The following is a 20,378-nucleotide window of genomic DNA, read 5'->3' as shown; positions in this document are numbered from 1 at the left end:
TACACTTATATTCCACTCTTATCTTTGTGAAAGTGTTTGAGTTGAAGCTTGTATAACTTAGATCAGCTAAGTAATTATTTTTATCTCATTTTATCTTTTATTTCTTATTTACTTAGATTGTGTGAAACACTTTAAGGGTTAGTCTAAGTTAGGGTAAGCTTAAGATTTGTTGTAAAATAATTAAAGCTTAAGTTAGAAGCTCACCTTGTAAAAACTTGGTGCAAGTTGTTAATTTTATTAATTTTATTGAAGATAAGCTAAAAATCCTTTATCGAGAAGATTAAGATAATAGATGTAGGTCAAGTAGATCGAATCACTATAAATATTGTGTTTTGTTCGCTTCTTTTAACCTCTTTTTACTTTGTGTTTGCTAACCTCAGCAAGTTTTCAAACCTTCCATCTTAAATCTTTCAAACAGATTTTAAATTCCAAAAGTTAGTTGTAAAATATTTTTAAATGTTATTCACCCCCTCTAGCACTCCTTTTGGGATGAATATTTTAACTAATGATTGATTGATTATCATTAGTCAAAATATCACTTATCATTTTATATCACATGGCATTGACCTCATGTTGATATAGAAGGTGAAAAATGCCATTTAATCATGTCATATTGTCATCAATTATAATATGTCAATATATCACCGAATTATCATTTATAATATATTAACATGTCAAATAAACCTTTATGACTAATAATTGACTAATTATTATGAGTTAAAATGTCACTTGTTATTTTCTAATTACATAACGTTGATATGGAGGATGAAAAATGCTACTTGGTCATGTTATTATGTTAAATTAACATGTTACGTTATCATCAATTATGATATGTCAACATGTCATCTCGTCGTCAATTATAATATATTAACATGTAATGTAACATATAATGATAATGAACATTTTGATTAAGTGAATTGTTAGTTATAAGAATTTATTTGATTTTAAATGGAAAAATAAAAATTTAGTTAACTCAAAATAAAGGTATAATTGACCATAATAAAAATTAAATTTTTTTGAATACTTGATTTTTTTTTAAATTTCTTGGTTTTTTAGTAAGAAGAATATTTTGTTATACTTCTGTTCGAGAAAGAAGAAGACCTTCTAGAAAAAAAAAAAAAAAAGAAAAGAAGGAGAAAAGAAGAGAGGATAATGTATAAAAGAACCAGAAGGGAAGGAGTGCCTTGCACACTTCCTCCTCTTCCCATTGCCACAAATTCTAACTGAAGCTTGCTTTTTATACACTTTTTTTTTTTTCCATTTTACAATTTCTCCATTTCTTCCCCATTTTCACTGTCAAATAATAATAAAGCAATAAAATAAAGTTCGAATAAATGCCTCTACTCCTTCCATCCTCTCCACCAATCCACTCCTTTCCCGCCACTCCACAGCTCGACTTCCGTTCAAAACCTCCGCCACCACGCCTCATCACACGCTCCACCCGGCGGCTCGACGTTGATGCTTTCACTCAGAAATCAGGTTACCTTTTCGAGCTCACTGCCTCGGAGGCTGAGTCGTTAACAGATTACAGCCCCTCAAGAATCGCCGCCATTTATAGAAGAAAACCTCTGATTTTGTTGCGTCGGCTTATTCAAATTGGTACTACTTTTGGAACATGGTTCGGAGTTCGATATATTGATAGTCTCATGGAACGATCCGATCAAATGTTCAAGGTTACGATTTTTTAGTTTACTCCTTTTTTTTCTTAATTTTTATGTTTCTTCTATTACGGTGGACTATTTTCCGAGAAATCGATGCTGAAATCAATTTGATTTGACTCCGTTTTTCGAATATAGTTATTTCATATATAAGTAAATTATGCATTTTTATTAACAAAAATTACAAGTCTAATCTATGATTGTTGAAAAATATTATTTTCTTTTTGTATAGAAGTAATAAGCAAGTAGCAAAAGAAACAACTATTCGGAACCTTAAAAGTAGTGAATTCTTTTCATGGGATTTTGATTTTCCTGGACGGCTTTGTAATATCCTCTTCTTGCTGAGTTGCAGGTTAGAGCTGCTGAGCTTCGGAAAATTTTGGTGGAACTTGGGCCGGTATGTAATTCTCAGAATTGGTTTTGTAAATTGATTCAATTTTGCATGTGAAGCTTGGAAAGTTTTGCATTTCTGTATTAACTGGTTCTTTTTGTAATCTAACGAGTCATCTATGTAACTGATATGTTCACGTTTTCACCACTCCCCTGTGTTAAATTATTGTTAAATTGTAATGCCACAACGTAGGCTACTGGCTGTCGGGGTTCTGTATCATTGATTAGCTTCAGGTTTAGGCGGGACTAATAAAATTTAGAATTTTTTCTACTCAATAATATTTTATTTGTAACTTTGTTTTTTTTTAAATATCCAATTCATAAGCGCTTGAACATGTTTATGGCATAGCCAATTGAGTAAATGTGTTAAAATGTTTGTGGAAAAATAGCAGAAAGGCTCACTACTTTTTAGTCTATGGGTATGTGTCCTCATTCATTTTCAGCTAAACCTTGGATCATCATCAAGATAATAAAGAAAAAATGAAAAAGGGGTGGGGGGCCAGGAAGTAAATGCTTTTGACTTAAATAATAAAAAAACCCCTTAATGATGTTCATTTATGCAACTAAGCCCCTACTTTAATTGTACTCAATCCCTTATCCTTTTATTTGTACCTACATAAGCCCTTAACCTCGATGGGAAATTAACAACCCTCAAACCCAATGTCAGCTGGAATTTTCTATCCATGTGGCATATGATGTAACTTGATGATGTGACCACGTGATACATTCCACATCAGCTCCCCATGTCAGCTATCAGCTATCACATCTTATGCCACGTGGCAGAAAATGCTAGCTGGCATCAGGTCTGATGGTTGTTAATTTTCTATTAGGTTAAGGGCTTGTGTGAGTAAAAATCAAAGGATAAGGACGTGTTTGGGTATAATAAAAGAATTGGCTTTTAGTTGCTTAATTGGACATAACTCAGAGGCTTTTTTAAGTACCTAAGTCAATGCTTTTTCACTTTTAAATGTCAACTGAAAATCTTGAAAATTATGATATTGGTTTTCTAAGATTTGATATAAACCTTGACATTTATGTTTTACCAACAGAGTAGTTTATGCTGCTAGTCCGTAATTGTACAGATCAGATAGAATTCTAGTCAAGTCCTTGTGTGTAATGATTTAACATCTAATGTAGTTTTATATTGTAGAAAAACAAAAAAAGGTGTAAAAGACACTGCTACGCAATTTCTTTCTAGGTTGTCTTGAATTTGTCTTGGAAAAGTTGTCAGTAAAAATGTTATTTACTTACAGAGAATTTCTCTATGGCGCTTTCTGCCGTTCTGTACTTTCTATGCCAGAAGTTATACTGTCTTTTTAATGTTTAGCTTCTTTTTACTAGAACAAAAACCATTGCAAAATCTTTTACTTGGATCTAAATTGCTAATCACTTGGAATCACCTGTGATTTTGTTTATGTTGTGATTTTTTTTTTAAAATGAAATTGAATAGTTTTTCTTTTCTTTTTTGTAGGCCTACATCAAAATTGCTCAAGCTATTTCATCTCGACCTGTAAGTTGTCATATCATTTAGGCAAATTTTCATGTGCTACATCAAATTTATCTTCCTTTTCTGTTTTTCCTTTAAACTTGTGATGCATGCTGGTCCTAAGTCTACTTCTTTAGTTTATGACACTTGATTTAGGCCATGGCCCTTCTGATTATCATATGCTATCAAACATGATGATGGTCAGATGCATTCTTAATTACTGATAAACCTCATTCTTTTGGCTTTTTGAATGTCCTGCAAACATTAGAGAAACTAAAAATTTTGTACTGTAGTCCATAGAACGTTTGGCCCAAAAGTAGCTTAGAATCTTAAAATCAAGCTGTTTAACTAGATTTTACACAAATTCTACAATGGGACAATCAGTCTTCCCTATTGTCCAATCACTTTTTCCTTTATATTTATGGCTATGAGATTCATTTTTCGTACTATTTTTTTAAAAGAAAAATTTAACTAGACAGAAAATGAAGGCAGAAAGTTGATCATTTTATCCTTATTTACCATCTATATTTGGTTAACGAAAATTCTAGATTCCCGGCCTTGGTGCCTTCAGGGGCAAAATTATAGGGTCTTAGGAGTGGGGTGCAGCTGATAATTCTATTTAGTTAATTCAGGACTCAGATTTCAAGGGAATTGTCTATTCCACAAAGTTGAAGACATAATTTTTATACACTAATACAGATATCAAATCAGAAGTTTCTAAACAGTAAAAATTGAAAAAGGAGAGTTATTGGATCAATCCTCTTAACATGTTGTACTTGAAAATAGCCTCTGCAATGGTGCAAACCAAGGAATACCGTATCATGTGATGCACTTGATGAACTTCATCTGAAAGAACTATTTGTTGATAACAAGTCACTGAAAAGCAAAATTCAACTTATAGTTATTTGGAACTGTATCTTTAGTTTCTTTTCTTATTTAAAGTATTTGATGTAGCCGAAAGGTTTAGGGCAATTAGAACTCAACAATTAGGGCTAGAATAGGGTTGATTGTGTTGGAACAATAGAAAGATAATTGGGTTTTTCAAAGAAATCTCTTGAATAAATATTCATAATAACAAAAGATGATAATAATAATCTTCTACCTAAGATACCTATTTACAATAATTAAGATAAATCCTAATCAAATAGTAATCCTAATCCTAAATAAAAACTTAAAGTACTAAAATTCTAATAAAGATAGGAAAAAGAATCTCAAACTAAATAAAATAAAATAAAATCTTAAACTAATGAAAATACTAAATAAATTTCCATATGCGCCTGCATCAGTCCCCTCAGGTCAGAAAAACTCGACTCCGACGAGTTGGCCTTAATACACTCCTCATAGGTGGCTGGATTTACTTGTTTCAATTCCTTTTCATTACCACCTTCAGTTTTCAAATTTTCAACAGATAAATACCCAGTGATTTTGCTGATTTTGCTGTTTGTAGGACTTGAAGTTGCTGATTTCTTAGTCTCTTCTTTTAAAGGATATAAAGTATATCTCTTGTTATCCTTGTAGAAGGAATAGGTATTTGGCTTCGTCTTATGGTCCATATCATAATCATACAACCAAGGTTTACCAACAAGAATATGACTAACATCCATTGGCACAACATCACATAGGGCCTCATCATCCAAGTTGTCTCCCATAATGAATTTCACCAAACATTGAGTAGTTACCGGTACTTCGTGTCTCTTCTTTATTCATCTAATTTTGTAAGGATGAGGATGTTTGCTTGTAGGAAGCTTCAATTTGTCTACTGCCTCTTTTGAAATAATATTTTGCACACTTCTTCTATCAATAACGAGATCACACACTTTACCTTCACAAACAACATGTGCGAAAAATACTTCGCCTCTTCCAATCTTCTTCTTCCTCATTGATTGTTGTAGTCATCACTCTTTGTACAACCAAAGACTCACCATGTATAGGATACACATCAATTTTCTCTATTTCCTCATCATATTTATCATAAATGGATTCTAATTTCTCCTTAAATTCTACTAAGTTTACCCTCTTTGTGGGCAAGCAAAAGAAGTGTATCCCTTCTCCCCACAAGTAAAGCATCGAATATGGGAATTGCTGCCTCCTTTATTTGTAGAACCATAATTGTTTTGTCTACCATAAGGCATTATACTCTTGCTTTTATCGTTCTTTTCAACACTGGTTGCACCCCCATTAGTTTTGTTGGTTGTGGTAGCCTCTTGATGATTTTGTTGGGATGTTTGGTAACCTTGTCTTGCTCCAGAATCGTTTTGCCAATCGGTGCCATATAAAGCCTTTCTAGCACCGTAGCGTGAAACCTTCTTTTCTGCTGATAAAGCATATTGACGAGCATCTTCAATGTTGTACAAACGAACTACTCCCATCTCGTCTCTAATAGAATGATTTAAACCAGCAAGATAACGAGAAGTAATTTGTTCGTTACTCTCAGTTAACCCAACCCGAATTGATAGGTTATTGAACTCCGATGTATACTCCTCAGCGGTCATGTTATTTTGCCTCAAACAATGAAACTTTTCATATAATTTCATAGTATAATCAGCAGGTAAAAAATTACTTTCGTAATTTGCTTTTCATGTGCTCCCAAGTGCTGATTTTAAGCTTACCTTGTTATGCACGTTGCTTCTTCAACTCTCTTCCACCATTGAAGTGCAGTATCCTTCAATTTCAACTTTACAAATAACACTTTTCGATTTTCTGTCATAGGTTTCCATTCAAAGTAATTTTCCAAACTAACTTTCCAATCCAAATATTCCTTTGCATGAAATTTTTCATGAAAATCAGTTACTTCAATCCTAATTCCTCCACCATTTAAATCAAGAACATGTAATAACCGGTCCTCCAATCCAACTCTTGCCGCTTGATTTGCGGGTCCATCTTCATGAAAGAGGTTCTTGTTCTCAAATTCATCATCATCCTCGAGATTGTGAATCTCAATGGAGTTGTGGTCACCTTCTGGATTCTCCATTTGGACTTTCATTGGTTCCTGACGCTGCAAGACTTGCACAGCCCGGGTCAAGTCATCAATCATTTTCCGCATATTTGCCAACTCAGCTTGTTGGGGCTATTTGCCTCTACCTCGATCTTTGCCTCGACCAACCATAGTCTTCTAGCACAATTCCTTGTAAGATAGTAAGATCGTTTGCTCTAATACCACTTGATGTAGCCGAAAGGTTTAGGACAATTAGAACTCAACAATTAGGGCTAGAATAGGGTTGATTGTGTTGGAACAATAGAAAGATAATTGGGTTTTTCAAAGAAACCTCTTGAATAAATATTCATAACAGCAAAAGATGATAATAATAATCTTCTACCTAAGATACCTATTTATAATAGTTAAGATAAATCCTAATCAAATAGTAATCCTAATCCTAAATAAAGACTTAAAGTACTAAAATTCTAATAAAGATAGGAAAAAGAATTTCAAACTAAATAAAATAAAATAAAATCCTAAACTAACGAAAATACTAAATAAATTTCCATAAGCCCCTGCATCAGTATCACTTTGTATGATGATAGTTTTATTGTTATATGTACCCTTGGTTCTGCAAATGTTGTTTGATTTCCTATTAAGTTCGTATTAACTTTCCTCAAACATCCTATTTAGCTTTAAGTTTGGCCTCTTATAGAACAACTAGCAGTCTTGTGGCGTTGATGGATTGGTAGATGAAATTGGGGCTGATTTGTCAATGTATTTTCTTGTAGTAATAAGTTGGAGCATCTTTTGTACTCTGTAACTCTGATTTTCCTTGATCTTCTTCTTGTTCGTGTCACCCTCATTTTAGGAATGCCTAGGCTCGACTAATGGATAAGGCATCCTAAAGTTTGTGGCCTTGGCCATTCCAAGCAAAGGTCATTCTACAGAAACATGAAACTTCAGGGATCAGTTCTGCTGGTATCAGGCCTAGGCCTTATGCTTGAAAAGTAGATTGCACATTGCTGTAGCTCTATTTGTGAAATCAGGACTGGGCTAGCACTCATTCATGAACCTTTTCAAGCCTCTCCTGCAACATCCTGAAGTAAATGCATGCTGCATCTGGGGCTTTCTTAATGCTCTAACTGCTTTGCATCATGCAATACATATGTTGTTTATGTGCTGTCTACAGTTTCAATATGAAAACCTCTCAAGATGCTATTTACTCAGGATTTGATACCGCCATCATATTTGGATGAACTCTCATTATTGCAAGACCAAATAACTCCATTTTCTACCGAAGTTGCTTTTGATACTATAGAAAAAGAACTGGGTTTACCAATAGATGAGCTTTTCTCTGAGATTTCACCAGAGCCAGTTGCAGCAGCATCCCTTGGACAGGCTTGTATCTGTGGTTCTATCCCTCTATTTTGTATTTGCTTTCTTTCAAAGGGTTTTTGAAAATTATCTTAGAAAACCAAGTCAGTTCTCTCTCTCTCTCTTTCTCTTTCTCAAATAGGTATATCAAGCTAGGCTTCGTCATAGTGGACAGGTTGTTGCTGTCAAAGTGCAGAGGCCTGGTGTTCAAGCTGCAATTTCCTTAGACATATTAATCTTGCGCATTCTAGCAGGGGTGGTTAAGAAAGCTGGTAAATTTAATACTGATCTTCAGGTAATTTTCGAATATATTACTGGTGTGCATTGCTTTGCACTTAAGTAGATTCTATTCCTTACAAATGTTCTAAATCCAGCCCATGTAGTTTAATTATGGACTTCTGTTTATTATTTATTTGACTGGTATTGAGCATGAAACATGTCCTTTATTCAGGCAGTTGTTGACGAGTGGGCATCGAGTCTTTTTCGGGTATGTATTCATTTCCTTCTTCTTAAATATGCCTTAAGTCTAATACTATCTAGTTAAATGACACACAGCTTTCAACATTCTTTTATTTAGTTGCGAATGATCTTTGTAATGATGGCTTGCAATGCAAAGGCTTAGATCTTGCCCTGAATAGGGACCTGTTAAAGTCTGAGATCATTAAATGTTTAGACATTGCCAACATGTGTTCATGCTTTAAAGCATGAGCATGCTTCAATGGTTGGAATCATAGCTGTTTGAATGGGTGGGCTCAAATAGTTTCTTCTATAGATTGCCACTTCAGGACAGCGATTATGCTGCTTGAAATTCCTCCAACTTATTAACTCATAATTATGAGAGGAAGAAACTCATACAAGGAGTATCTCTAGTAGATGTCAGGATCATATATCTCATGAATAAAGAAGTTGTAGAAACCAAGGACTTGATCACTCTAGAATTATTTGAGTTTCATCAAATTAAAGGTCAGTGAATGGTTCCAGCAAATGAATAATCATTGAGTGCTCTTTCTGGATGACTCATACAAAGAATAGATGTTAAATTTGGGTAATTTTCATCCGCTGAAGACTCCATGTTATAACATGATTTTCCTTTTTGACAACCTTAATGATACCATGTAATGGATCTAAAAGCTTTGGGAAGATAACTACGCTTGAGTGAATAAACTTTAATGGTGTTATTCTACATTGGTTTAATTTGGGGTTGGTTGTGACCTTATATTGAAGTCAAGCCTTTTCTCCTGTTCTGGTGTTACCAATTAGTTTTATGTTGGAGGCCTTGACGTGGTATTGGAGCCAAAATCGTTCTTGAATCCACTTTTATGGCCATTTGTCTTAATTGTTCATTGGGCCTCATGCGAGGAGGGTTGTTAAGTGGTGTTATCATCCCAGAATTTTAACTACAGGTGTATTGTGGCCTTGAACCTATATTGTGCCTGTCCATCCGTTATCAATTGGTTTTTCAGTTGGATGTCTTGCAAAGTAAAATTTAAAGGAGTTTTGCACTTTTCTAGTCAGTGGATCTTGGATTGTTCAAAGTATGTCTGCTTTTGTCATTCTTTAAAGATTTAATGATAGTAGAACCAAACATAAACATATCACTCATTTGCATGGAATTGAAGTCATTGTTGTAACAGTTAATTGTTTATGAGATAAAATCTTTTCTATTTAAAACTGTACAGTGGAATGATTGTAGTTCAACTTTTGAAATCTTCTCAGAATGAATGTTAAGTAGCATACACAAAAACTTTGTTACCTCTTTTTCTTTGTCAGTCATTCTCTTATCTTCCTTCTTTATTGCATGCTTCATATGATTGGTATTGCCATTTTCTTTATAAAACTTATTAGTATACTCTCTTCGTGGTAGACGTATATTTTACTGTTATAAAATGTGACTATCTGCTCAACTCAACTAAGCCTTTATCTCTAACTATTTATTCTTTTGCTAAATTGAGGAATATGCTTAGAACTTCATATTGAATACAGGTGAATCACATTGAATGCAGGAGATGGACTATAGGAAAGAAGCGAATAATGGACTCAAGTTTAGGTAATAGCCACATTACAGGTGCCTCATGACATGGAAATTTTGCATGGTTATATGTATGACAATCTATCTCCTTGTTCTGCTCTGTTGTCTGCTTTCTTCGTTGACCTTCACTTCACAAGGTTGTGTTAGGTAATATTATGTCAATTGAACTTTGGTTAAAGTGATTTATATATTTATAGTGGTCACATGGATATCATTCATGGGCTTCTTATTTTGCATTTACATCAACAGCATGCAGACTGACAGTCTTTTTTGTCTAGTCAACTGCTCTCTTGACCTCTTTTTCTATGATTGTTTGGGGACTGAAAAACCTGAATGACTACAAGGAGAGTAAAGGTTAGGCAAAAATCATTAGCCTGCAACCATGAGTATTGATGGAAGATGTGAATTTTTGCTGAGATCCTTTGCCCTTGTGGTACTTGATCTACATAGATTTTCACTTTTATCCTGCTAGAGGATCCAAAAGTCTAAAATGATGGTTCATATGCATGACCAATTATTATCTCATTCACCTCAACATGTGGAGCTTAATTCCTGGATGACTATTCTAATGACACTTTACAGTTTTTTTTGTTCTTTTATTTCACCTTCCCCCTCCTCTCACACTTCAACACACAGAGACACACTAACACAGACATTATGCTTGTCTATGTTTTAATTGGTTTTCTAATACCCTATTACCTTATCTTGGTTCTGACTTCTCAGCAATCTGCAACCAATTTTCACCTCAGCATGTTCAAAAATGTCTTGAATCCTTTAGTATGCAATGTAGTGGCTGCCTACGGTTCCCACCTCGTTAAACTTTTCTTAGAAAACCATATATTTAATTGATAGTTTTTTTTGCCTTGTTGCTTAAATACTCTTTTTCCTTTAGGCATACTTCTCATCTACTGGAGTGAACTTTCTGTACTTGTGGTTCACTTGAAGCTGATAGACAAAGGGTGATGGTCATAATGCTCTTAACCAAATGATATTATATGTGGTAGACTTCAAAAAATTCCACCTAGATATTTGTTTCTCGTACCTTGTTAGTTGTTTTCACTGTGTCTTTGCAAGTTGGAAATTCTCAATTTATGTCTTTGATTTCTTGTCAAGAATGTTACTCCTCAATCTATTTATTTGTCATTAGCTCATATCCAAATTTTGCTTTATCCTTATTTTTTAATAAGGTGTCTCTAAAGCTCTAACCATTATCTGCTGTTTGCTTAAACAGACGTCTATATGGTGGTATAAAAGATGTTTTTGTTCCAAACATGTATATGGAGCACACAACTCGTAGGGTCCTTGTTATGGAATGGGTGGAGGTATTTTCTGTATAGTTTATTTTTTCTAGAAGGAAGAATTGCAAACCAAATCTTGAAAGGAGCACTTTGAATGGTTCCTTTGCTGCATAAATAGTATCTCATTTTCTTGGCATTTATGGAACAAAAATTATTTTGCAATCACAGTAGACATTGTTTTTTGCCTTTCTTCTTCCACTCAACATAAACAGGAACAAGGATTTACCACCCAATTCTGGTCAGTTTTTATGGAGAGTTTAGAGTAGATCTATATTAAGATTTGCAACTTGTTTCTGTTTTACAAAAGAGTTTGTGTGTGAACCACATTCTTTTCTTCTTCCATCTTTGTGTAACTTCATCATACTTCAGACAAACTTTCCTTGTTTCTGGAGGGTGACACAAAAATAGGGAGTTATGAAGTAATGTGGTCTACCTCATAAAAAAGAAACCAGTAAAAGTCATTTTTTCTTAAAGATCCTACTATTGATTTTGTATATGTACTTGATGTTTCACTGATTTTTCTCTTCTATGTTTATTTTAGGGGCAAAAGTTGTCAGAAGTGGAGGATCTTTACTTGGTTGAGGTCATTGTTAAAGCTATTCGCTATTATTTTGCTCTTAAACAATTAATCTGCATGACCTTTACTGTTTGCTCTGGTGGCTTATTGACTGACAAGGTGTTTGTTTCATGGTGTTGATAGGTAGGAGTTTACTGCTCATTCAATCAACTTTTGGAGAATGGGTTCTATCATGCTGATCCACACCCAGGAAACCTTTTTCGTACATATGATGGGAAACTCGCTTATATAGGTATTGTTCTTAAATATGATAATTTTTCATGTAAAGTAAGGCTCTTTTCTGTTGATTGTTTTTATACTTAAGGTTTTTGTTTTTATTATTGTTATTTGTGCTTGACATTGGGTTTAACATTTCCTTTATTTTTTTTAAATTTAGTGTTTTTAAATTTAAGCTGGTTTCATGTGTTGATCATCTTGTCCTCCTTTTATAAACAAATTTGATTTTGTGCATCTTCTAATAATGAGTATCTGCTGGTAGGAATAGATATGGGGAACTGTTGAAGGTTGGTAGTTTGTTGTGGTGACTGTGCACCATTTGATTAAATATTTAAAGTTCAATTATTTCATATATTTTTCATTCAAATTCTTATAATCAGTGAATGCTCTGTCTAATTGATATTATCAATCCCCCTACATCTTAGTTATCTGTTTCTTCTTTTTTCATTGGATTTCACATTTTGTTGTTGCTTTTTCCCCCATATAGCTAGAAACGGAACAATTATCATTTATTAATAGTAGGTATGAAGGTGTAAAATTAACCTTTAATATTTTTTCACTAGCAGATTTTGGTATGATGGGTGAATTTAAACAAGAATTCAGAGATGGATTTATTGAAGCTTGTCTCCATCTTGTAAACCGTGACTTTGATGCACTGTCCAAAGACTTTGTCACTCTTGGGTACTACAAATTCCACCTTCCCCTACAATAACTGAAAATTTTATTTATATTGATGCAACAATTTGAAAGCTGGATTAATTGTTGACTTACAGTACTTGACCCAAGAAAAAATTGTTAACTTACAGGCTTCTTCCACCAACTGTGGAAAAGGAGGCCGTCACAAAAGCTTTAACAGGTTTCTTCTTTAAGTCTACATGAGCCTAGGGCTCTAAAGATTTTTACTTTTAGAAATCGATTGCCTCTCTGGTCATATTATAATTAACTAATTAGTTTATTACCTCTTCTGGATCATTTGTCTTTAGGTGTCTTCCAAGATGCAGTCGCCAAAGGAGTCCAGAATATAAGTTTCGGTGACCTTTTAGGAAATTTGGGAACTACCATGTAAGATTTTGTGCTTCACTTATAAGCAAGATATATGCATTAAAAAATATGTTGTTGAGCTATGCTCCAATGTTTTTCATTGGCTTTGGGTAATTAGTATATGTATACAAATGTGTGCTAATCTTTGTTTTCCTGCTCTCTACCATGTTCAAAAAGCTCAGAATTTTGTTTTTTTCAATTCATGTATGAAAAAGAACAATTATTTGAAGCAAATGAGAATATGTTGAAAGCACCGAGAAACAAAACTTGAGATGTCTCTGGGGTGTGGAAAAGTAAGTAGAAAGAAAAGAAACCCACAAAAGAAACATGTTTCCGTAGTGAAGAGAGCTCACTTGTGAACGATGCCATGATGCCGGAAGACAATCATTTTAGCATGGTAACTTGGTCAGTTTTGATTTGAAACAGATGTATTCAAATTAAATTAAAAATGAGGTGAAACATTGATTCCTTAATTTCGGAAACTTTTTACTTTTTAACATTATAGGAATTGAAGGCACATCTATAGGTTTAATACAGCTTATTAAGCTTTCTTAAAGAATTTTTGCTGCCAAAAACTGCCAAGTTTCAGTATTTTTTGGATATTGAAGATTTGAAGGCATATTCTCAGCTTGTCCATTGTGCACACACCCTGTCTTTTGGATGGCGCATACTTGCATGACAAGAACTTTGTAAATGCTTCTGATAGTTTTTCCCTCATCAGTACCTGCATAAACAGATAATTACAGACATTAATAAATTACTTTTAGTGGAGCTTGGAATCTTTGGATAGTTGAGCAGAAACAAAGGCTTACCTTTTACTTTTGGATCAAAAAAACAAAGGCTTACATGGGTGAGAGAAAAAGAAGGAAAGGTGGGTGAGAATGAGGGGATTAATCATCTCAATAAGTTTCTTGATGCGTAAGGTGTTAAATGATCTTCTTCAGGTGGCACTTTAGTTATTCTTGAAGATGTTCCTGATATTCATTTCTTTTGCAGGTACAAGTTCAAATTTCGTATACCTTCATATTTTTCTCTTGTCATTCGTAGGTAATGCTTTCCCTAGGAGATTTGATGTTCCTTCTATGCAGCTTCATGCTGTTTGTTCAGACTATATAGCCTTTTTTATGCCTATTTATTGATATTATTATCCTTTCCCTAGTCTTGCTGTATTGGAGGGAATTGCAATAAGTTCTGACCCAAATTACAAAGTTTTGGGTAGTACATATCCATGGATTGCTAAAAAAGTATTGAGTGACAGCTCACCTCAACTGAAGTCTTCTTTGCAAGCTCTTCTTTATAAGGTACCTCTACACCAATCTTTGTTCCACTTTAGTTAAATGTTACTGCCCTCTATTTTGTAATTTTATATCATGGACATAGCATATCCAAATTCTGATTATTAGGTTTTAATCTGTCAGGATGGTGTTTTCAGAATTGATCGTCTGGAATCACTATTGACAGAGGTGAGATTTTCTATCATTCTTGCTTATCTTCCCTCCTCTACACCCCCGCCACCCGGGGCCGCCCCTTTCCCTGCCCTTTTCATTCTCTCTCCCCTCTTCGCACAGGTTACAACGTATGGCCTCCAGTTGTATATATAGAAAACCTGATGCATTTTTAGTTCATTTTTGTGAGTTGTTTTTCTTTATCTTATTCCTGTAAAAACAACGCCTATTGAAGTTTTGAGCTTTTAAACAGTCCCTGAGAAAGGAATTACTGCTGCTCACTAGCTTTAAGCAATCAGTTGTATTCACATCCTTCATTTAGATCAAAGGCATCCTTCAAACCATTAGTCCTTTTCTCCATCTCTTATTAGTTATCTTCTTTTGCTGACGGTGAGCAATATCGATTTCTTTTCATTTTTTTGTGTATGTATACTCCAGCACTATCCTCAGTTTATTCAAGTCCTTAAATGATTCCTATGGCAGTCCCTTCGTGCTCGAACTGAGAGGGCCTTGGTTAAGAAGCAAAGAGAAGAAGCAAATTCCAGGGTGGTTTTTAAGGAAATCCTTTCTTTCACATTAACTGAAAAGGTGTCAGGAAATTGCATCTCTATTTATATACATTTTTTAGTGACACAAGTAAAATTTATTTTGTGTCCTTTTCATTTCTTTGCAGGGCACCTTTGTGAGGGAAATAATTATTGAAGAACTTGCTAAGGTAGGGTTTGGGGCCTAGGCCTCATACATGCACTAAGAAATTACTGATAGAAGAGGTAGTTGAAAATTAGATGTCAAGTACATTAAACGAAGAATATTTGCTAAGCCTGGTGAATGAAATGTCTTCTCTAGAACCTTGCTAGTTATATACACCATCAAATTAAGCTGGATGAAGGGTTGTGAATATGTAGTTGAAAAAGATGCTTTGGAATGGAATTGCACTCTATTTCCTGGTTGAGTCAATACAAAATTAAGCCTTTTTTTAGGTTGCATGCATGTTATTATTATGGGTAATTGCAAAAATTATCTTTTTGGCCATCTTAACATAGCTTATAAATCCACGACTGTGATCCACATCTATTAGCTGTATTAGCATCATGAATTTTCTTGATAACATCATCTGCTCATCATGCTTGTAGTTGGTCTCAAATTGCTTTCTGAAAATTGGTACAGGGTTTGGATGCACTTGGCTTAGCAACTCTTGATTCATTGACTTCTGTGGCTACAACAAGCATACCCTTTACTGCTTCCTCCTCGTTCTCTTTGATGACCAAGGAAGACATGATGAACTTGAGAACATTGCGCCGCCTCATGTTTTTGTTGTCAGGTTTTGAAAGTGATGAAAAACCCTTTAAGGTGAGAGCCTAAGCATTTGAAACTTAATGTTAGATTATATTAAACTGTTGACAAATGAAGGGGACAAAATAAATGGCAAGTTTACTTGTCTGTGACGCAAGTACACTTGTTTTTGCTTAAATGAAGATATTGTGGCCTTATAGATTTTCTATGTTAAAAGGCAATGGAGCAATATGAGTAGAGAATTAAGTTATATTTGACATATGAAATTTTGATGAAACTTCCAGGTAATGTCTAAAATGTGTTTAACAAATGAATAAGTTTGCGAGGTCAACCATATTTGATGTGTTATGGAAATAGAAATCATAAAAAGAAAACTAAAACAGGGAAAGAAAACCAGAGCAGGCCCAATTTGATGTAACAACAAAATAACTAGGGTTTAGTGTTGTTGAACCTCAAACAGAATATTCCAATATAATACCACTGCCTATGTGTCTGAAAGACTATTTATTCAATGGTTAAAGCAGCTTTTAATTTTAGCCCTTGGATACTCATAAACCAATCTAATCTTAGCCATTCAAACTTATTAAAAGATCACATGCTTATCATATTACCACTTAATTAAATAAAAACATTACTTAAGTAAAACTGTAAAAATAAAGGAGCATATTAAGATACTAATTTAGATAAGTTTTAGAAAGCTTCTGCATCAGCATTATAAACGCTAAACTTATCACGAGAAAATGTAATCTCAGATGGTAAATAATAGCTTGGTTAGATTCATCTTAGCTGAAAATTAGCTTAGATAAGTGCAACCTCTTTGTAAGCCAAGCGTTATATTCATGGGTTTTTCAACAGCAAATAAGTCATTTTTGTCAAAAATAAGTTAAGCCAAGCATTAAACTCATGGGTTTTTCTAACAATAAACAAGTCCTTTTCGTCAGAAAGAAGCTCTTGGTATTTATTGGATTCTTGGTCAAATAATTAATTAATCATTGAATTTTTCTTATATAAAATATTTTGATCTTTTGTTTTTACCAGAAAGAGCATTCTCAGTTATAATGTAAGACATTTATGTGGTCTGTGAATCTAATCACTTTAGAAATCCTAGCTGAATTACTATTAGCTAGTCTTCAGAGTCATACTAGATTTTATGTAGTCTTTGAATTTTTAGACTTACTAAAGTTGATTTTAATGGAGATTGAGTTAGTAGGGAACTGCTGTTAACTGAGTGTTATTTTCTGTGTTTCTTTCTTTGTTTTCTTATTCTTCTTGCATGTGCAGTAATGCATGTTACTGTTGACATCAACGAGAAGAGCCACTTATCATAATTAATCCTTAGCCCCACACCTATTGAGCCTTTAATCAATTCTTTATCGTATAACCTCTCGCCAGAAACCACTTGCAAACTATAATCATGAAACCCACTTACTAAACTTATTACCACTGCAATGGATCAGCAATATGGATCATATTGCGCCATTGTGCTTTATTCATAACCCTAAAATCTGTAAGCTTAGGAAAATGAGATGCTTGTATAGTTTCATTCTATCTTGTATGGTCTTCCTCTCTTCTCTTGACGTGGATATCCTCCACCATATCACATCGTTTTAACTCTGCCAAACTGCTGCTAGAAAATCCACGCTCTGAACCCAGCTTCTAGCTACTCCTTTTTTTAAGATTGATGTTAAATTAAACAGTCATTGAATCTTACACCCTAATTCTACTATATATAATATCCTTAGAACCCCAATTGTCTCCTAAGTTGGACCCCCAAAATAGATTAAAAAAGATTCCTCAGATGCACCCCATGTCACTCACTCTTCTTTTGTTGTTTTATTTTGAGGGAACGTTTGAGATTTGTTATAATGAGTAAAGCCTATTCAAATGAAAGATCACTTTTCAAAAATATTATTATGTTTCTAATGTGGTTAAAAATGAAATTGAATATGTAGACTTGCAACTTTATCTTCATCAGGAATGCAAGTAGGTTTGTACTTGTATGATAATTTTATACATGTGTTCATGAATCCAAGTAGGTTCATACTTCTATGGATTAAGTTGTTTTATTATTAAGCAATCAGATCCTACACACTACCTGGAAAGTTGACCAGCTAATACTGTCAAGAAGTGAATGCAATATCTCATAAAAGGTGAAATGGTTGTGGTATACCTTGTGCTGCCTATACTGTATTGGTGCTAGTGCAGTTAATTTCTTACTGTATTGTAGGATAGACTGACTTCATATTGTTATGTTTTAGGAAGTTAATCGAGTTATGAGCCCAAACAATAATCAAAGGGCATACATAGAGGAAGAAGCATCACTGTTTTCCTATCAGCCTGCATCAGTTTCAGAAATTCTGACTGTTCTTTCTATTATTCCTGAGGTAAGCATAAGGAGCAGACATGTTGTATAACAACTATCCTTACACCAATTAAGTCATTTTTTTCTGTTCTTTATAACCCTCAATCACTGTTAGCCTGAAATCAATCCAAATTCCAAACAGTTGTCATTTTCCTTGGCTGCCATTCACAGACATTGTTCGCCTCCTTTTAACTATTACCAGCTGTTCGATAATACAATATCATGCATTTCTACTATAATGATTTAACTTTTTCCTGCAATACCTCCTTTGAATTGCTGCTTATGACTTTTCTAGAATTAGCTTCCTTGTGATGCTAAAACGATTTATAACAGAATTCCTTATGTTGATCCACACTGCCTTGAACAATAGAATTATTGAAGCAGCTTTGCTGCATCTTTTGTTTGTATGGATATTCTGCACCCTATTCAGTTATTACTCAAAACATGTGTGGCAGCTGCCGCCAGAATTGCAGCAGCGGTTGCTTCGCTTACCAGCTGATCTGGCTGGAAGGTTGATTTCCCGTGCTTCTGCCAGGACTATCCAGAGGATCTTTTTATGATGTCAAGTCGCAATTCCATAACAAGCACAAGTAAGAGCTTTTTTGATTTGTCTCGACTCGTTGAAACCACGTAAGGGGGTTTGTGAAGCAAGATTGATATATATATATATATATATATAAGTCAGAATGGGGGAAGAATTTTGGGTCATATTGACATGTATATTCTTTTATTTAAATTCTCATCCCAATAGATAACTTTTTTCAGAGGATCTTTAAACTTGAAAGTTGAGGCTGATTACTGGGAAAAAGGTGCAGCTGGGCATCATAGGAGAAGATTACAAGTCTCAAGGTTGTCATGTAAGATACCAATATCCAGGTACATATAAAATAGTGAAAAATTTTGCAAAAAAATCACCAGCATTCCTACTGCAATTAGCCCTTGTTTTGATTTTTCTAAGTTAATAATATATTACTACTTTTTATTCCAACAATGGCTGTATGGTAAGTGCCCAATCCAAATGAGTATCAAGTGTCCTTACAACTTAATGGCGTTTTCTCTTTTGCCACTTTTTGTTCATAAATGACACTTATTTCTTATAGTTATAGTTGTTAAAATCGTACGTGTAAAATAAAGAAAAAAAATTTAAAAATATTATATTTATTAACAAAATTGAGGATTATATAATATAAATTGAAACGATGATTGTTTTCTAATTTAAACTCTTAACATGTTCTTTAATAATATAATATATATATTTAAATAAGATGTATAAAACATGTTGAAATTAAAAGTTTGATTGTTTTTTTAGTATCTTTAAATTTAAAAATTGTAATAAGGAAAATTAGTTTTTATCATGTTTTAACCCAAAGGAAAGAAATGAGCTTTTAGTAATTGAGTAGGATAAAATTTATAACACATTCAAATCTCTGAATTATTTAAAAAATTATAAATATGTTTTTATTTTTTTATTACATTTAATTAAGTTTTTATATTTTTATTTTGAATTAAATAAATTTTTATAATTAATAGTTGATTAATTATCATTAATTAAAATATCATTTGTCATTTTATGTTTATAGAGTGTTATGTAGTCTTGATATAAAAAATGAAAAATATCATATGATCATATTATCATATCATATTTACGTATTATGTCATCATATATTATGACATATCAGTTTGTCATGTTATTGGTACGTGACATAAAATGACAAGTGATATTTTGAATAAATTAACAATTAGTTATAAAAGTTTATTTGATTCAAAATAAAAATATAAAAATTTATTTAGATTAAAATAAAAATATATTTAAAAAAATAAAAATTTATTTGAATTTTTTTTGAATAATTTAAGAGTTTTTTAAGATATTATGTCAATATATAAAATGTGTATCATATCTTATGATATGTATGGCACATCGCATGAAACAGTTTTGATATTTGATAAAAATTATATCATTATCGATTTGTATAATTTTGTAATAATGTTAGATTTTTTATGTAAGTAAGAATGGAGATGTCTTTAAGAGTGGTTGCAGCTTTGCCTAATAAATCATGCAATGCTGGTGTAACGTTTCACTTTGGCTTGAAATGTCACTAAACCCAACCATGAAAAGGTGAGCTCGCAAGGAAATTGGAAGATCTCCATAGCTTTCAAACAGATGGAGGTTCATCCACTGGTTTCAATCCAAATGGGTACCACTTTGCCAACTCTTTGGGTTTCAGACCAAAACCCTAAATGCCATTGATTCTTACCTAACTTCCCATGGCTAAGGGAGAAATGGGTAAA

At 33.4% G+C, this 20,378-nt stretch overlaps 1 protein-coding gene across 5 annotated transcripts; it reads left to right on the top strand.

Annotated features, from left to right (window-relative positions):
* On the top strand, positions 1,184-19,188 carry LOC18593092 (uncharacterized aarF domain-containing protein kinase At1g71810, chloroplastic). Of its 5 annotated transcripts, none has more exons than XR_001929082.1 (22): positions 1,185-1,673; positions 2,011-2,055; positions 3,520-3,558; positions 7,682-7,852; positions 7,971-8,123; positions 8,280-8,315; positions 9,832-9,875; positions 11,089-11,179; positions 11,697-11,738; positions 11,856-11,964; positions 12,515-12,629; positions 12,755-12,804; positions 12,932-13,010; positions 13,986-14,036; positions 14,149-14,290; positions 14,408-14,452; positions 14,918-15,022; positions 15,108-15,149; positions 15,602-15,784; positions 17,990-18,111; positions 18,545-18,679; positions 18,855-19,152. XR_001929082.1 is itself a non-coding variant. In XM_018125976.1 (22 exons), the coding sequence occupies exons 1-21, from the start codon at positions 1,335-1,337 to the stop codon at positions 18,647-18,649; spliced, it is 2,112 nt and encodes a 703-aa protein (XP_017981465.1). In that variant the 5' UTR covers positions 1,186-1,334; the 3' UTR covers positions 18,650-18,679; positions 18,855-19,188. The 5 variants fall into 5 exon arrangements, 3 of the variants coding, with proteins under 3 accessions (XP_017981465.1, XP_017981466.1, XP_017981467.1); XM_018125976.1 differs by having other exon boundaries at positions 1,186-1,673; positions 17,986-18,111; positions 18,855-19,188; XM_018125977.1 differs by lacking the exon at positions 14,918-15,022 and having other exon boundaries at positions 1,186-1,673; positions 17,986-18,111; positions 18,855-19,188.

The sequence above is a fragment of the Theobroma cacao genome, chromosome 8, assembly GCF_000208745.1.
Source record: "Theobroma cacao cultivar B97-61/B2 chromosome 8, Criollo_cocoa_genome_V2, whole genome shotgun sequence".
NCBI classification, from domain to species: domain Eukaryota; kingdom Viridiplantae; phylum Streptophyta; class Magnoliopsida; order Malvales; family Malvaceae; genus Theobroma; species Theobroma cacao.
This window is presented reverse-complemented; position numbering and strand designations above follow the sequence as displayed.